Consider the following 17,925-nt stretch of genomic DNA (forward strand, 5'->3'; position numbering starts at 1 on the left):
AGACTAGGGGTGTCGAACTCAATCAGAGAAGGGGCCAAAATCTAAAATCCAGCCTAAATCGCGGGCCAAATGGTTTACTGAATAGTCATAAACTGACAATGTCATAAACTGACAGCGGAGTGCAGTGATGACAGCGCGGTGCGGGCCACATTGCAAGGCCTGGCGGGCTGGATTTGGCCCGCGGGCCTTGTGTTTGACACACGTGGTTTAGACAAAGGGAGTAACAAGTGGAAATGCCTTGAAATGGGATTATAGTTGACTAATTCAATGTATAGAAGAAATCAGCATGGCTGAAGTTGGTGAGTGAGTAGTCTATTTACTTTATTCTTTTAAAGAGTTATTTATATTTTTCTATCCCAAAAAGATTTGAAAGGTTTTAACAGCAATAGGTTCATAAATACCTGCAATGCTATTCTATAAAACAAAATCCTTAGCTTACATCCCACCAAGTTAGATCACTTATAAAATGAGTTTGGAAAAGAAACACTGAAGCTTGGAGATTTTTCAAAATGATAAAATGAAAAATAAAATCCACAACTTTACCAAATGTGCCATGGCTTATCTTTGATGTTCTCTAAACACAGCAACTGAGACACTTTTACAGATGTCACTGCATCTCTAAGGTCCATTTTGTTTGCAAAGAATAAGATTGGTATTCGACGGTGCTTAATATCTGAAATATAAAAGAAGACTTCATCATACTTCCAGCCTTATGGTCATTTCCCCCTAATTCATTAAAATTAAAATTCACTGAAATTGTTTTCCAACCACTTCTTTCTATACCACACATACATAAACTTTTAAAGACATAAACTGTCAGGTATATTTGAGTGATACAAGAATTTAAAAATACTTCTTCTAAGCCTTCTGGTTGGAGTTTTAAAACAAAGACAAGAGAGGTGGATCTGGGGGCTCATTAAGCAGTTACTGAGCAGCACCTACGAAAGGGTCAAATTGTGTTATTTATTTATTTTTTCCGTCAACACAAAGGCAAACTAGAAGTAGGAGGAAGATGAACTACATCCCAATTTTAGTTTTTAGTCACAGTATTGTAAGTAATAAACTAAATATTATTTTAAGAAGATATTTTTATTTGTTACAGTGTATGAAACATTTCTCCCTGTTTTGAATACATAATTCATTTAAATATAATAGTTCAAAACTCAGAAGACACAAAATGGTGTGCAGTAAAAGGATCTCCCTCTCACCTTTGTCCCAGGCCATTCACTTGTCCTCCCTAGAAGAGGCAACACATAGCATCCATTATATGGAGTCTTTTTAGAAACATTTTATATATTTGTAAATAGTTATATATGACTAGAGGCCCGGTGAATTAAATTTGTGCATGGGGGGTAGGGTGGCTAGGCCTGGCTAGTGATCAGGGCTGATCTGTGGGGCAACCAGTGGGGTGACTGGGGGACCCCTGCTGGCACCTACCTTGGCTGGTAGGGCCTGCAGGCTGGGGGCAGCTCCTGTGTTGAGCATCTGCCCACTGGTGGTCAGTGAGTGTTATAGTGACCAGTTGTTCCACTGTCCGGTTGATTTGCATATTAGGCTTTTATTATCTAGAATTAGAGGCCTGGTGCATGAATTCATGCATGGGTGGGGTCCAGCAGCCCTGCCCTGATGGGGGCCTATAGAGCTGGGCCAGCTGGGGGGGAAGGGGCCATGGAAGATTGGCCGGCTGGCCCTGCCCCTGATCAGGGTGTTGGGGCCGATCAGGGGCTGGGCCAGCGGGGAGGGGGGAGCATCAGGGCCCCCAGATCAGGCTGGTTGGCTGCCACAGTGTGCATCATAGCCACCAGTTGTTCTGCCATTCCAGTTGCTGGGCTTTTATATATATAGATTATTTATACAAATAGTAGCAGGCTATTCTCACTTTTTATACCTTTCACTTAATTTCATATCTTGGAGACTATCCATTACCAGTACATATAGAACAGTTTCTTCATTATTTTAACTATTGTGGAATATTCTTTTAGTACTATATATCATAATTTATTTAACCAAATTCAACTGACATATATTTATGTTGCTACCAATCTTTACAACTATAAACAATGCTGTGATGAATAAACTGCAGAACATTTTGTAAATGGGGCAGCATGTCTGTTAGGTAAATTTGAGAAATGGAATTACTGGGCCAAAGGATATATAAATTGCTATTCTGACAGAAAGCGATTACCTACAGAACTGCCTTTCCTTAAAAATTGTATCAATTCACACCTAAACAACATTGTATAAGAGTGTTTTCAGTAAAAAGTACTATGAGAATGTGTTTACTTACATTGTTCTGAGAAAAGTTAAGAATCTATATATTCAAAATGTTTATAATTCCTTCTTTATGAACAAATTTGGCATATCATTTTTCTATTAGTTTTTATTTTCTTATTGATTTGTAGAAAAGGTTAAGTAATAAGGAAATAAATCTTATAGCTATGACATGAAATACAAATAGTTTTTCTTGCCTGTCATTTATCTTTGACTGCTTATGGTCCATTTTGCAATTAAAAACTTTTTATGGAGTCATAGCCATTGATTTTCTGTCTCCTCTCCTCTCTCTCTCTCTCTCTCTCTCTCTCTCTCTCTCTGTTTCTCTCTTTCTCTCCCTTCTTCCACCCTCCTTCCTTCCTTTCTTTTGTGTGTGTGTGTAGGATTCTGGATTTTGTGTTATAGAAAGATCCTCCCTTGCTCCAAAATTATTTTTAAAAACCTCCCATAGTTTCTTCTGTAGAGAGCGCCTGGGAAGGCACATGGGCATTCTTCCTTAATGATTGCCAGCTGAACCCAAGGTGACAGGCAAGCAGCATCTTGGTTACACATCTTACCAAAAAGGCAGATGTGTTCTCAGCATTGACTCTTATCTTTGCCCAGGTGTCGGGCAGTGGGTTTTGATATGTAAATCCAGTAGCACTAGAAATGCTCAGGCATACTCAAGAACACAAATAATCTCCTTTGTCTTGACTTTTGGTGAAACTTCCTGGTATTTAGGGGTATAAAATAAACATGCTGCATAGGCTCTGGGTCACTGTCTCTCCATCAGAAGAGGGCAGCAGCCCACCCTGTCCCAGCTTTTTCCTTCTATCTCTGTTTCTTGTCACTTTCTTTTATTTCTCAAGCCCAGCCCCTCTACTCGAAGAACTGGGTCATCTCTCTTTCCGTGCAGAACGCAGAAAAGAGAGACCCCGCCATATTCTTCTGCTGTAATAGTGTAATTTTTACATTTCCATTAGTCCAGCTGGAACTTATTCTGGAGCAGAAAATGTCAGGATAAAAAAAAAGAAAAAAAGAAAAGAAAAAAAAGAAAGAAAGACATAATCACATGACGTTTATAAGAAATACAATTTGAACACACTAACAAGGTGAAAGTGAAAGGATGGAAACATGCATACTTGTAAGTGAATGAAAGCTGGCCTGGATACACTACTATCAGATAAGGTAGCTTTAAAAGATAAAGGGCATCACCAAAGAAAAAGAAAGGCAGTAAAATTATAAAATGGTCAATTAATCAAGAAGACAAAACAATTTTAAGTATGTTTGTATCGAATAAACAACCTTCTAAACACAAAGTAAAATATGACAGTATTAAAAGGAAATACAACAAAATACACAATATAGATGCTTCAACACTCTTCTCTCAGAAATTGACAGAACAAATAAAAAATCAGTAAGAATGTGGAAGATATGAGCAACACTATCAACAGTTACTTATTGAATATTTCACACAACAGAAAAACACATTCTGTTTAACTGCAGGTGAATTACAAGCCAAGTTAGACCATATCTACTGGGCCATGTATTTTGAAGGGTGAAATCATATAGATTTGCTTGATCAAGTGGAATTAAATTAAAAATCTGTAACAAAATATACATACAAATTTCCCAACTATTTGGGAAATTAAATAATATACTACTAAAGATTCCAAGAGTCAAAGAAGAATTCACAAGGTAAGTTAGAAAATACTTTGACCTAGATAATAAAAAAAGTTATCGAAATTTGTGACATGAAGCTAAATCCTTAGAGAATATGTATTGCTTCAAATGCTTAAATTAGAAAAGTTATAAAATCGATGTTGTCCATTCCCATCTGAAAAAGAGACAATGAAACACAAGGGGAGTAGAGATAGTTCAACATAAATCAAGAGGAGAGAATAATGACAAAAGAGGAAATTTAAAATGCCAGAAGTTTTTAGAAAATTAATAAAACCAATAAACTTTTAAAAAAGATTGAACAAGAAGAGGGAGGACACATAAATTACTAATACCAGGAATGAAAGAAGATATATCATATGGATCTTGTAGGCATTAAAAGGATAAGGAGAGGATGTTATAAATAATGTTATGCCAATAAATCTGACAACTTAGATAGTACATTAATAAAGCTGGTCACAAATTACCAAAACTGACCGAAGAATAAATATAACTTTAATGGTCTTATATCATTCAAGGACTTGAATTCATAATTCACGCCCCTCACTCCCTCAACACACACACCAAATACTGACAGTGGTATGTCAGTCATTGCTATATTCTGTCTAACTTTTAAGGAAGAAATGATAGGAATTCTACACAAATCCAAAAATAAAAAGAAGTATATATATTCTCCAACTCATTTTATGAAACCTCTATAACTCTGATACAAAATCAGAAGAGGACATTACAAAAAATAAAGTAAAACACCAAAACTTGTAGTCAGCAGCATTTTGGCATGACAGGATCTCCAGTTCTTTATCACTGAGGTGGGACAGCTATACTTCAACCAAGGATTCTCTGTTTAAAACACAAACATGTCTGAGAATTGTACGCTGAGACAGCTGAAGGTGGACTATTTTAGCAAACAGTGGAGGCAGAATGGTAGGGAGAAGGACAGACAGAAGTAATGGGCAGCCAGGTGCTGGCTGTGGACCCCAGGGGGCATGATAGCAGTGAAGGGCTGGGGTGCAGTCCCAGTGGGCAGACCAGCCTCGAGGGCAGAGAAACAATACAACAAAATCACTGTGCCTGAAGCCTGCCGGCACTGAACAAAGGACTCCGCGTGCACAGGAATCAGCCCACCCTACCCGCATGGCCCACCTGGCACTTTCATACTCAACTAGGCAAATGTCGAAAGAGCTGGAGAAAAAACAAAAACCATTCCAGCCTAAGTAGTCTGTAGACACTGGGTCTAAACTCAGGAGGAAGAACAGAACCACAGGCAAGAACCGCTTCATCTGGCCCATCCATCCCTCACCCACTGCAGAATAGCCTGATAGAGGCAGCTGGGGGCTCCAGGCTACAGGAAGGCAGTGCCAGGAATACAAAGGCGATTCAAACCCCACCACTTGCAATACACGGCAGTGGAGCCCCGAGACTGAGTTGACCAGGCGGGAAGGGCATATGCAGCCTTTTCCACCAGCGGAGGTGACACCCACAGAGATGCCAGAAGCCCTAGCAGTGCAGGTAAGAGAAAATGAAACTTGAGCTTCAGCGCCATCTCCTGGAAAACAAAGGAAATGTTTCTACATATCAACCTGTTTAACATCTATACACAGTAGGTCCTCGGGTTACCTGGGAGATCCGGAGATCCGTTGCTACTGAGCGAAGTAATGCGATTTTTGCCAGAAGTAGGAACCCACCTACACAAGCACATACGTCACTAACACGGAGCACATACACAGCAGTAATGAAGTGAAAGAGTAAAACTAATTTAAAAGAAAGAACAATTCCTGACCTTTATTTGTGGTAAATAATAAACATCAAAGCACATATGTACATATGTCGAAATGATGAAACTTTTTTTTTTAAATAAATGGGAGATAGCGGCATAACCAAGAAACAATGTAGGTCAAGTCAAGCGCAACAGGAGGACTGCCTGTACATAAAAAGCCAGAGACCGGTTGCTATGACGCCCACTGTGGCCAGCAAACCAGCCCAATCTGGGTTGGGGTCAGCTGTGGCCCCTTTCCCCAGGCACATGTGTCAAACACAAGGCCCGCGGGCCAAATCCAGCCCGCCAGGCCTTGCAATGTGGCCCGCACCGCGCTGTCATCACTGCACTCCGCTGTCAGTTTATGACTGTTCAGTAAACCATTCGGCCCGCAGTTTAGGCTGGATTTTAGATTTTGGCCCCTTCTCTGATTGAGTTCGACACCCCTAGCTGGGGCCAGCAAGCCAACTTCCTGCAGCCCTTCCCCCTAGCAGCCCCACCCCAGATCGGCCCCCCCATTCGGGGGTGAGGCCAGCCAGCCCACCACCCATAGCCCTTCCCTCGGCCAGCCCCACTCCCTATCAGCTCCCACCACCCCATCGACCCTCGGCCCCTACCCCTAGCCAGCCCTGCCCCCAATTGGCCCCCACACACCAATCAGGGGTGGGGCTGGCTCCCCCAGCCACTGACCCCTGACTGGCCTCCAACTCCATTTGGGGGCCGGCCGGCCCACCACCCACAGCCCCTCCCTATAGCTAGCCCTGTTCCCAATTGGGCCCCCACCTCAACTGGGAGTGGCGCGCCAACCAATTGCCTGTGGCCACTCCCCCAGCTGGCAGGCCGGCCAGCCAACCTCCCACTGTCTCCTCTTCCTAACAGGCCCAGCCCCAATCTGCCCCAATTGTGCACGAATTTGTGCTCTGGGCCTCCAGTCTATATAATAAAAGTCTAAGCAACCATTACGGCAGAACGACCAGAACCAGCTGCTATGATGCGCACTGACCACTGGGGGCAGATGCTCAGTGCAGGAGCTTCCCCTGGTGTCAGTGTGCTCCCACAGTGGGAGCGCCCCTCAGCCAGAAGCTGGGCCCATGGCTGGCGAGTGCAGTGGTGGTGGCGGGAGCCTCTCCCACCTCTGCAGCAGCTCTAAGGAGCAGTGAGCTGAGTGGTAAGGAGTGAGGGGTCCCAAACTGATAGAGGCCAGCCTGAGGGATTCCCACCCCCTAGTGCATGAATTTCCTGCACTGGGCTTCTAGTTGAAGTATAAAGTTTTTCAAAAAGCAAATTTTGCCCTGGCTAGTTGGTTAGGTTGGTTGGAATGTAGTCCTGTGCACCAAAGGGTTGCTGATTTGATTCCCAGTCAGAACATATACCTAGGTTATGGGAGACAACCAATCAATGTTTCTCTCACATGATTTTTTTTCATCCTTCTTCTCTCTCTCTTAAATCAATAAAGACATATTCCCAGGTGGGGGTTAAAAACACACATACACAAAACAGAGAAATAAGTCATCAAGCACACCGAGTAACCAAGATTAGGGGATTCAGAAAAAAAAAAAGAAAATAAAAATCTCCAGAAAATAGACATGAGAAAAATGTAATTTAAATGACAGAAAATTGAAGATTTCAGTTCTCAAAAATCTCAATAAGATACAAGAAATCTAAGAAAGGCAACTGAATGAACTAAGATTTAAAAAAAAAAAAAAAAAAATCAATGAACTACTATAAAAAAGAACCAAACAGAAATCTGGAGTTGAAGAACTCACTAAATGAAATGAAGGATGAACTAGTGAGCTTAACAGAAGATCAGATGGAAGAAAGAATTAGTGACATAGAATATGTAAATCACGCCAAAACCGGTTTGGCTCAGTGGATAGAGCGTCAGCCTGCGGACTGAAAGGTCCCGGGTTCGATTCTGGTCAAGGGCATGTACCTTGGTTGAGGGCACATCCCCAGTATGGGGTGTGCAAGAGGCAGCTGATTGATGACTCTCTCTCTTCAGTGTTTCTAACTCTCTATCCCACTCTCTTCCTCTCTGTAAAAAATCAATAAAATATATTAAAAAAAAAAAAAAAAAAAGAATACATAAATCTAAAAATGACTTAGGTGGAAGAAGAGAATTGAGAGGTTTAAAAAAAAGCACTCTAGAAGAATGATCTGATTATATTAGAAAGAGCAATCTATAATAATAAAAGAGTGATATGCAAATTGACAGAACAACCTAACAGCGGAATGACTGTCCATATGACCTTCCAGAACAGCCAGGGGGTGGGGAGACGGGGCTGTGAGGCAGCCGGGGCCACAAAGACAGAGAGGCAGCTGAAGTGACCAGGGCTGCGAGGGCCTACCCTTGCACAAATTTCATGCATCGGGCCTCTAGTCTATATATATATATAACCCTAATCGACTGAACGACCAAACAACCGAATGACTGGTCGTTATGATGCGCACTGACCACCAGGAGGCAGATGCTCAATGCAGGAGCTATATCCTGGTGGTCAATGAGCTTCCACAGCCAACCTCCTGTGGCCCCTTCCCCTGGCCTGCCAGCCAACCTCCCATAGCACCTCGCCTCAGCTGGCAACCTTCCATAGCCTCTCCTTCTAGTCAGCTGATCCCAGTGGCCCCTCCCAGTACTGGCCAACCTCCTGTGGCCCTGATTGGCTGCAATCACTGGCCAGGCTAAGGGACCCCACCCGTGCACAAATTAGTGCACTGGGCCTCTAGTACATACATGCATGAAAAGATGGGAACCAAAATCATTTTGATAAGTGTTGAGATACATGGATTTTTACTTTCTTTCTATCTGCATAATTTGCTATTGACACATATTATTTATATAATCAGAAAAAAGGATGCTTTTATTTTGGGGAAAATAAACATCACTGACCCAAAAAACATTGCAAAAAGCTTTGCAATTTAAAAAACATATGGTGCTATAGCTGAAGATATTATGAGTTATGCATAAAGTTTTTAAGAGAAGTTAATTGTATAGTGCAGGCAATATTTTTTGCCAACACCAAAGAATAAAACATTCTATGTAAACAGACGGACACACACACATACATACCTGGATGATTCAGAAGAGTATCAAGTTCTTCTTTGGCCACAACCATTCTTAATCTATCACTACTATCAATGACAAAAATAATGGCTTGTCCATCTCTGTATAATATAAAGAATGACAAAAATTAAAAATAAACTTACACAATTTTCCATGTTTACTCTCCATTTCCATGTCATAACCTGTGTATTATCTCTTCATATCCTATGTGCATTTATCATTATAGGAGCTTTGGTACTGTTTCTTATTAGTTCATATGAGTGATTATTTTATTAATTATTAGTGGTTGTAACATAATTACTTTTCACTTAGATGATAATAGGGTATAACTTAATGACTTGTTATTTCATAATTTTAAAGAAATTACAAGTAAAACCACAACCCATTATATAGACATAACCATTAATTTTTTGTATAAATAAATCTCAAAACTGTGTGTAGTCACATATGAATATCTACATGTATACAAATGGAATCCTCTTGTTTTATACACTGCCTTTTTGACATTTATGTACATTTCCTTGACCTTTTTCACTGTATAATTTGAATCACTTTTATATGAAACATTAAAGCTCTAATGTTTCTCAAATAATTTTTACCATAACTATAGTAAGACATACATTTTATATTAAGATGCAATAGACACATAACTATATGTAAATATATTTGGATAGGTCCCCTGAAACAATACCCTGTTTCCCCAAAATAAGACAGTGTCTTATATTAATTTTTTCTCCCAAAGTTGCGCTAGGTCTTATTTTCGGAGGATGTCTTATTTTCGGGGAAACACGGTACTTACAAATAGCTTTTATTTTATTCTATTTTATATTTTAAGCTGAAAGCCAATCACTGAACTAGTTTAAGGATTCACTTACAGATCACAGAGGCACTTCAAAAATCACTGATTCCCTCCTCACCCTTTCTTTTAATAGTTATAAAGTATTCCATGCATGATGTGCCATCAAATAATGTCAATCTTCTTTCATTGGACTTACAGGTTATTTCTAATTTTCATTCTTATGAAAAACCTCAAGATAAGCATTCTTCTAAATACATTTTATAATTTCTTAATATTTTAAAGATCTGTTCTTAGGAATAAAATTTCTACGAGTGTATATACAATGAAAAATTTTAGATAAACATTGATAAATTGACCTTCAAAAATGCTGTATCAATGAATACTACTCCCAGCATTTTTCCTACCCTCTTTCAGCATCGTCCTTATCATTCCTTTCAATTTTTGCCACTCTAACAGTATATTATTTTACTTCGTATTTCATGAATTGCTAGTGAAGTTTATTAACTTTTCATATATTCATTGGACATTGATATTTTTTTGTAAATCACTTATTCAGTCATCAATTAAGATTTTAAAGTTCAATATCATTGTTAAATCACATAAATATAAAACTAAAACAACTTTAAAAATACTTTAAAATATATATATATTTGTATTGATTTCAGAGGGAAAGGGGAGGGAGAGATTTATAGAAACATCAATGATGAGAAAGAATCATTGATCAGCTGCTTCCTGCATGCCCCACATTGGGGATCTCACCCACAAACCAGGCATGTGCCCTGACTGAAAATCAAACCATGATCTGGTTCAAACAACCATTGAGCCACACTGGCCGGGCTTACACAATTTTGAATACCACTTTATCCTGTCACTTAAAAAAAATAAATGCAGATTATCACAGTCATATACTACACTAATGAATATAGAAACTGGTACAACAAGAGATTTCTTTCTCTCTCTCTCTCTTTCTTTCTTTCTTTCAAATCTTTATTGTTCATATTATTACCGATATTCCTCTTCCCCCCCCCCCGCCCCCCGCTCCATTGCTCCCCTCCACCAGGTTCCCACCCCACTCTCTGCCCTTTCCCCACCCATCATTGTCCTCATCCATAGGTGCACAGTTTATGTTCAGTCTCTTCCCACATCCCCATCTTCCCTTTTCCCTGAGAATCGTCAGTTCACTCCCCTTCCATACCTCTGATTCTATTATATTCACCAATTAATATTGTTCATCAGATTTTTTAAAAAATTTTTTTTTGGTTTTTAGATTCACTTGTTGATAGTTACATATTTGTTGTTCATAATTTTTATCTTTATTTACTTTCTCTTCTGAAAGAACCCCCTTCAGCAATTCAAATAATTCTGGTTTGGTGGTGGTGAACTTTAGCTTTTTTTTATTGGTGAAGCTCTTTATCTGGCCTTCGATTCTGAGTGATAGCTTTGCTGGGTAGATTATCATTGGCTGTAGGTTCTTACTATTCATCACCTTGAATATTTCTTGTCATTCCCGTCTGGCCTGCACGGTTTCTGTTGAGAAATCAGCTGACAATCGAATGGGTGCTCCTTTATAGGTAACTACTTGCTTTGCTCTTGCTGCTTTTAATATTCTGTCTTTTGCTCTTGGAATTTTAATTATGATTTGTCTTGGTGTGGTCTTCTTTGGATTCCTTTTGTTTGGAGTTCTGTGCGCTTCCTGGACTTGTAAGTCTAATTCTTTCACCAGGTGGGGGAAGTTTTCTGTCACTATTTCTTTCAGTACGTTTTTGATATCTTGCTCTCTCATCTTCTGGGACCCCCATAATTCTGATGTTGGTTCACTTGAAGTTGACCCAGAGTTTTCTTACATTATCTTCAACTTTCTGGATTCTCTTGCCTTCTTGCTTCTGCGGAGGAGTGTCTTCTGGCAAAAAGAGTTCCAAATCTTTGACTTGATTCTTGCGATCTTCCATTCTGTGTTTAGCACTCTGTATAATATTTTTTATTTCAGACAATGTATTCTTTATTTCTTGTTGATCCCTTATTATTTCTAGTTGATCCCTTTTCATATCCTCATAGGTCTCATTTATTTTATCGGCCTTTTCTAGGAGATTCTTGAAAAACCTTATAACCATGGTTTTGAACTTTATATCCAGTCGCTTTTTGTCCTCCATTTCTTTTGTGATCTATTTCGTTGTCTCGGCATTTTTCCAGCTTCCCTGATGGGGCGGAGTTTCAGGGTGGAACCTACAGCCTTGGCTTCCGTCAGCCACACCCTATGCAACTCCTGAGTCTCAGTATTCCTCAGGGTCCTTCAGTACTCGCTGCAAGTACCTCTGAGAGTGAGGTGCCCTTGAGTTTCACTTGCTACGGAACAGTCTAGTCTCTCCCCCAATGGGCCTGGTACTGGGGTTCAGTTCAGTTGGAAGTGGGATTGGAGGTGGCGTTTGGAGCAGTCTGGAGCCCGTCTCCTTCCCGCCAGGGCAATCCCACGGCACAGCCAACCGTCCGTTCTCCGCGAGCAATGTGTGTGCCTCTGGGGGCTCTGACTTTCGCCGCTCCCCTGGGGTTCCACTTTACAGCCCAGCTCCCTCTGGATGAGCCTGGGTCCCTGGGGTCTGGCCTAGAACTGGGGTTCAGAGCAGTCGGAACTGGGGCTCATCACAGTCTGGAGCTTTTGTCTCCTTCCTGCTAGGGCAATCTGGCAGCAGAGTCAACAGTCCGTCCTCTGCACGCATGTGCGTGCCTCCGGGGCTCTGCCTTTCGCCGCTCCCCCGGGGTTCCGCCTCACAGCCCCGGCTCCCTCTGTTTGAGCCTGGGTCCCCAAGGTCTGGCCTAGAACTGGGGTTCAGAGCAGTCGGAACTGGGGCTCAGCACAGTTGGAGCTTTTATCTCCTTCCCGCTAGGGAATGCCAGCCAGGCACTCAGCCGCCCCTCCTCTCCAGCTCTGTCCTCTCCACGCACGTAACATGTCTCTGTACCTTAGGCTTTTACAGCTTCTCCGTTCTTCCTTCTGGTTTTCTCCTTGCTTCTCGTTGTAGAATTTCCAGTCAGTTGACTTTCCTGTAGTTCTGGGTAATGTCCATTTTATATTTTAGTTGTATTTTATTGAAATTGTTGTGTGCGGCTGCGGTTAGGTGTTTACCTGTGCAGCCATCTTGGATCCTCTAGAGTAGGGGTGTTGAACTCAATCAGAGAAGGGGCCAAAATCTAAAATCCAGCCTAAATCGCGGGCCGAATGGTTTACTGAACAGTCATAAACTGACAATGTCATAAACTGACAGCGGAGTGCAGTGATGACAGCGCGGTGCGGGCCACATTGCAAGGCCTGGCGGGCTGGATTTGGCCCGCGGGCCTTGTGTTTGACACATGTGCTCTAGAGATATCTTTCAAGAGCTTTAAAGATGGTCAATCACTTTGAGATAATTTAATTTTTGGTATTTACTCTATGTAAAACCAAAGTGTGACAAAGATTTATGCACTAAGATGTTAATTGAGGGATTGTTTATTATCTTCAAAAACTTATTATCTTCCTAACCAAATAAAAAAACAATTGAGCAAATTTTGACACAAACATATGAATAGCATTAGGTAGCCATTAGAGTTACAATCTTTGTGTGCTTTTCCTGATTTCCCTTATAAAATGTTAACTGAAAAAGGACAAAAACAAATGTATGGTATATAATATTAGAAGGCTACTTTCTCAATTATGTAAAGTGTACATTGTATATTTTGAAAACAATCTTTTAAATCTTTCAGTCTAATAGCTCAAAATGCACTTGTTTTCTAATAATTAGAAAAGTATAGACACACAAAAAATAAATTTACTAAAGTTGATAGTAACCATTTCACTATTTACCCTACAATTTATCTTTAATATTCATGAATCCAATAACTTCTTCCAAAAAAATATTGAAGAGAGTTAATAAAAAAAGTTACCTTGTTTTATTTTATTTAAAAAATATATATATATTTTATTGATTTTGTACAGAGAGGAATGGAGAGAATTGGAGAGTTGGAAACATCGATGAGAGAGAGTCATCGATCAGCTGCCTCTTGCACACCCCCTACTGGGGATATGCCTGCAACCAAGGTACATGCCCTTGACCGGAATCAAACCCGGGACCTTTCAGTCTGCAGGCCTATGCTCTATCCATTGAGCCAAACCTGTCTCGGCAAAAGTTACCTTGTTTTAAAGTACTATTTTACATGTATTTGTTTTTCTTTTTGTAAAGCAATTAGAATAAAAATTATTTTTTAAAAATTAGCTAAAGTAAACACATTTTAAAAATATTTTAATTTATTTTTTAGAGAAAAAGAGGAAGGGAGAGGGAGAAAAACATCGATATGAGAGTGGAACATTGACTGACTGCCTCCTGCATCCTGGGGATTAAGACTGCAACCTGGGCATGTGTCCTCACTGGGAATCGAACCAGTAACCTTGCTGCATGGGATGATGCCCAACAAACTATGCCACACTGGCCAGGGCAAATACATTAATTTTAAAAAGAATTTTTCTAAACCCACTAATTGGAGCAAGAATTAACATTTCTATACTGAAAACTCAGGGCTCTTAAAAAAAAAAAAGTAACTCATTTCCCCAGGAAATTTAATGTAAGATACCACAACATGCCACTTTCCCTTTTCCAAACTGACCCTCAGATTTGAAATACACTTTTCCCTCTATCTCAGAGGTCCTCTGGATCAATATTTGATTTAAAGAGGACTTCAACCTATTAAAATAATCATTGAAAAAATATCTGAAGTAAATATTCTGGGTTCCTATCTGAGAAATAAAATATTTGTTCCCATATTAGCAGGAAAAATTTAACCAATCTAAATCAAAATCTGATCTGGCAGTCATCACACACTATTTCAAGACAAGTGTTCATAAGAGGCATTTAGTCAAGATATATTGCTTATAAGTTTCAGATTCTAAAAGTGAGTTATACTGCCTTTAAATGAAGAGTCCTAGTAATATTAGAAGTTAGTAAATTCATTTTTACACTGAATAGAAACCTTGAGAGGTTGTAAGACATCTGGATGCTAGTAACTTGACAACTGTTAATCTAATGTGAGTAGCAAGTGCTTAATTTGCATATGCTGAAAAATATCTTTAGAATTGCTTATAGAGCCAAAACCGGTTTGGCTCAGTGTATAGAGAGTGTCGGCCTGCGGACTGAGGGGTCCCAGGTTCGATTCCGGTCAAGGGCATGTACCTTGTTTGCGGGCAAAGCACATCCCCAGTAGGAGGTGTGCAGAAGGCAGCTGATCAATGCTTCTCTCTCATTGATGTTTCTTTCTTTTACTTTTTAAAAAATATATTTTATTGATTTTTTTACAGAGAGGAAGAGAGAGGGATAGAGAGTTAGAAACATCGATGGGAGAGAATCATCGATCAGCTGCCTCTTGCACACCCCCTACTGGGGATATGTCCGCAACCAAGGTACATGCCTTTGACCGGAATCGAACCCGGGACCTTTCAGTCTGCAGGCCTATGCTCTATCCACTGAGCCAAACCGGTTTCGGCTCTCATCGATGTTTCTAACTCTCTGTCCCTCTCTCTTCCTCTCTGTGAAAAATCAATAAAATAATAATAATAAAAAAGAATTGCTTATAGAATAAATGGGTCAAGAGTACTGTTATTTTAACTAAATTCATTCAATAAATATTTACTGATGCATACAACCACCATTATACTTGGCCTTGAAGAAATAATCTGAATGAAAAATAATCCCTGCCCTTGAAGAGGAGTTGATAAGACTTTAAGATGTAATAAGTGTGATTACAGAGATGTGAAACTACTATGTGAGAACTGGGACAGAATAACTGGGCAAAATAGTGAAATTTCACAGAGGAGGGGACTTTTGAACGAGTTCTTAATGCAAGGGTGGGGAACATTTGGCCTGCTGGCTGAATAATGCTCGGAAAGTCATTTGGTCTGGCCTTGTCAAGGCATGAGGGGTGAGTTAATTAAATGTCTGACCAAATATAGCAAGCTAATTTTTAAGTTAATAATTTTGTATGGTCTGGGAATGATGTTATAAATATCCAAATGGCCCTTGGCAGATAAAAGGTTCTCCACCTCTGCCTTAAAGCATGACTATATTAATCTTAAGCAGCAGAGTAGAGTAGAACTAGGTGTTAAAGACAGAACAGCCCTGATTGGTATGGATCAGTTGATTGAGCATCATCTGTGCACCAAGAGGTTGCTGGTTTGATTCCCAGTCAAGGCACATGCTGGGGTTGAAGGCTGGATCTCTAGAAGGGGACATGCTGGAGACAGCCGATCAATGTTATGTTCTCAAAACAATGTTTCTCTCTTGTCCCTTCCTCTCTCTCTAAAAAAATCAATAAACTATTTTCTTTTTTTTTTGGTTTGTTTTGTTAATCCTCACTTGAGGATATTTCCCCATTGATTTTTTAGGGAGAATGAGAGAAGGAAAGACAGAGAGAAACATTGATGTGAGAGACACACATCAATTGGTTGCCTCCTGCATGAGCCCTGACCAGGGTCTAGGCCAGGGAAGAGACTGCAACCAAGTTACATGCCCTTGACTGGAATTGAATCTGGGACCCTTTGGTCTGCAGGCTGATACTCTATCCACTGAGTCAAACCAGCAAGGGCAATAAACAATATAAAAAAATGTATGTATCTTTATTGATTTCAGAGAGGAAGGGAGGGAGAATAGAAACATCAATAATGACAGAGAATCATTGATTGGCTGCCTCTTGCATCTGCACTGGAGATGGAGCTCACAATCAGGGCATGTGCCCTGACTGGGAATTGAACCCTGACCTCCTGGTTCATAATATGATGCTCAATCACTGAGACATGCCAGCTGGGCCAATAAACCATTCTTTAAAAAATGAGAGAGAGAGAACATCACATGCAAAAGTACAAAGTTATAAAAGATTTCATGCATATCCTACATAATAAAAGAGTAATATGCAAATTAACAATCACTATGCTACACCAACCAGCCCACCAGCCAATCAGAGCGAGTATGCAAATTAACCCCCAACCAAGATGGCTGCAGCCACAGAGAGCAGTTGAAAGGCTTGGGTTTCCCCGGCAATAGAGGAAGCCAAGCTTTCCACACACCCTGGCAGGCCTAGGCCTCCACTCCAGACTACAAAGTTTCAATTATAGAAGGTAAACAAATTCAAACAGAAATGGTGGCAACCACTGAATGAGAGCAGGGTGCTTGGCTCCGCTCCAGGCTACAAAGTTTCAATTGTAGAAGGTAAATAAATCCCAGATACCAGGGCCTCCACTTGGTTCGCCACGGGGTGTGGCCAGCCTGCAAACGACCACAGGCCCCTCGCCCAGGCTGCCCTACACCCCAAGGGAACCCCCACCCTGATCTGGGACACCCTTCAGGGCAAACCAGCTGGCCCCCACCAATGCACCAGGCCTCTATCCTATCTAATAAAAGTGTAATATGCAGATTGACCTCACTCCAACACACAAGATGGCTGTCCCCATGTGGTCAAAGATCCTGCCCCCATATGGACACAAGATGGCCACCACAAGATGGCCAGCAGGGGAGGGCAGTTGGGAGGTACCAAGCCTGCAAGGGAGGGCAGTTAGGGGTGACCAGGTCAGCAGAGGAAGGAAGTTGGGGGCAAACAGGCTGGCAGGGTAGCAGTTAGACATCAATCAGGCTGGCATGGGAGTGGTTAGGGGGTGATCGGGGTGATCAGGCTGGCAGGCAGAAGTGGTTAGGGGCGATCAGGAAGGCAGGCAGGTGAGCAGTTGGGAGCCAGCAGTCCGGGATTGTGAGAGGGATGTCCTCTCACCAGGATTGGGTCTAAATGGGCAGTTGGACATTCCTGGAGGAATCCCAGATTGGAGAGGGTGTAGGCTGGGCTGAGGGACATCACCCCCCCCAACACCACCCCGTACACGAATTTCGTGCATCGGGCCTCTAGTGAGAAAAAAGTATGACTGTCCTTTTTATAAAATTAGAAAATGCACCGAATTATATAAAAAATAAACACTGAAACCCAGTCCATGTGATCACTTGGATTTCTAATCATTATTTGTTATTATGTTATACCCATCTAATTAAACAAACTTCACTATTATACTTACTTATAATAGTGTTCCCAGAGGTTTCTATATCTTCCTTGACCTGACATGTCAAACACTGTAAAAGACAAACTAAAACAAACAAACAAACAAAACAACCATGACTATATTATCAGTTACTAACTTTAAAGTATAACTTTTACTTAAACTTTTAAATTGCTTTCAATAAAAGAAACTACTCTTGAGCCTTGACCGGTATTGCTCAGTTGGGTGGGTGCCCTCCTATGCCCTGAAAGGTTGCTGGTTCGATTCCCAGTCAGGTCACACGTCCTAGTTGTGGGCTCAATCCCTGGTAGAGGGTGTGT

At 40.8% G+C, this 17,925-nt stretch overlaps 1 protein-coding gene across 2 annotated transcripts in view; it reads right to left on the reverse strand.

Moving 5' to 3' along the window:
- Window positions 1-17,925, reverse strand: part of ARL6 (ARF like GTPase 6) — a 47,945-nt gene that overhangs the window by 16,428 nt on the left and 13,592 nt on the right. Inside the window, exons 4-6 of one of the 2 annotated variants that reach the window (XM_084875530.1) lie at window positions 17,624-17,692; window positions 8,757-8,851; window positions 544-673 (exon numbers count right to left, since the gene is read on the reverse strand). In XM_084875530.1, the coding sequence (XP_084731656.1) occupies window positions 544-673; window positions 8,757-8,851; window positions 17,624-17,692 (294 nt within the window). The remainder of the gene's footprint in view (window positions 1-543; window positions 674-8,756; window positions 8,852-17,623; window positions 17,693-17,925) is intronic. The other variant, XM_084875531.1, reaches the window with a different exon arrangement.

Source organism: Pipistrellus hanaki (genome assembly GCF_964339955.1).
Source record: "Pipistrellus hanaki genome assembly, chromosome: 2".
In the NCBI taxonomy this organism is placed as follows: Eukaryota; Metazoa; Chordata; class Mammalia; order Chiroptera; family Vespertilionidae; genus Pipistrellus; species Pipistrellus hanaki.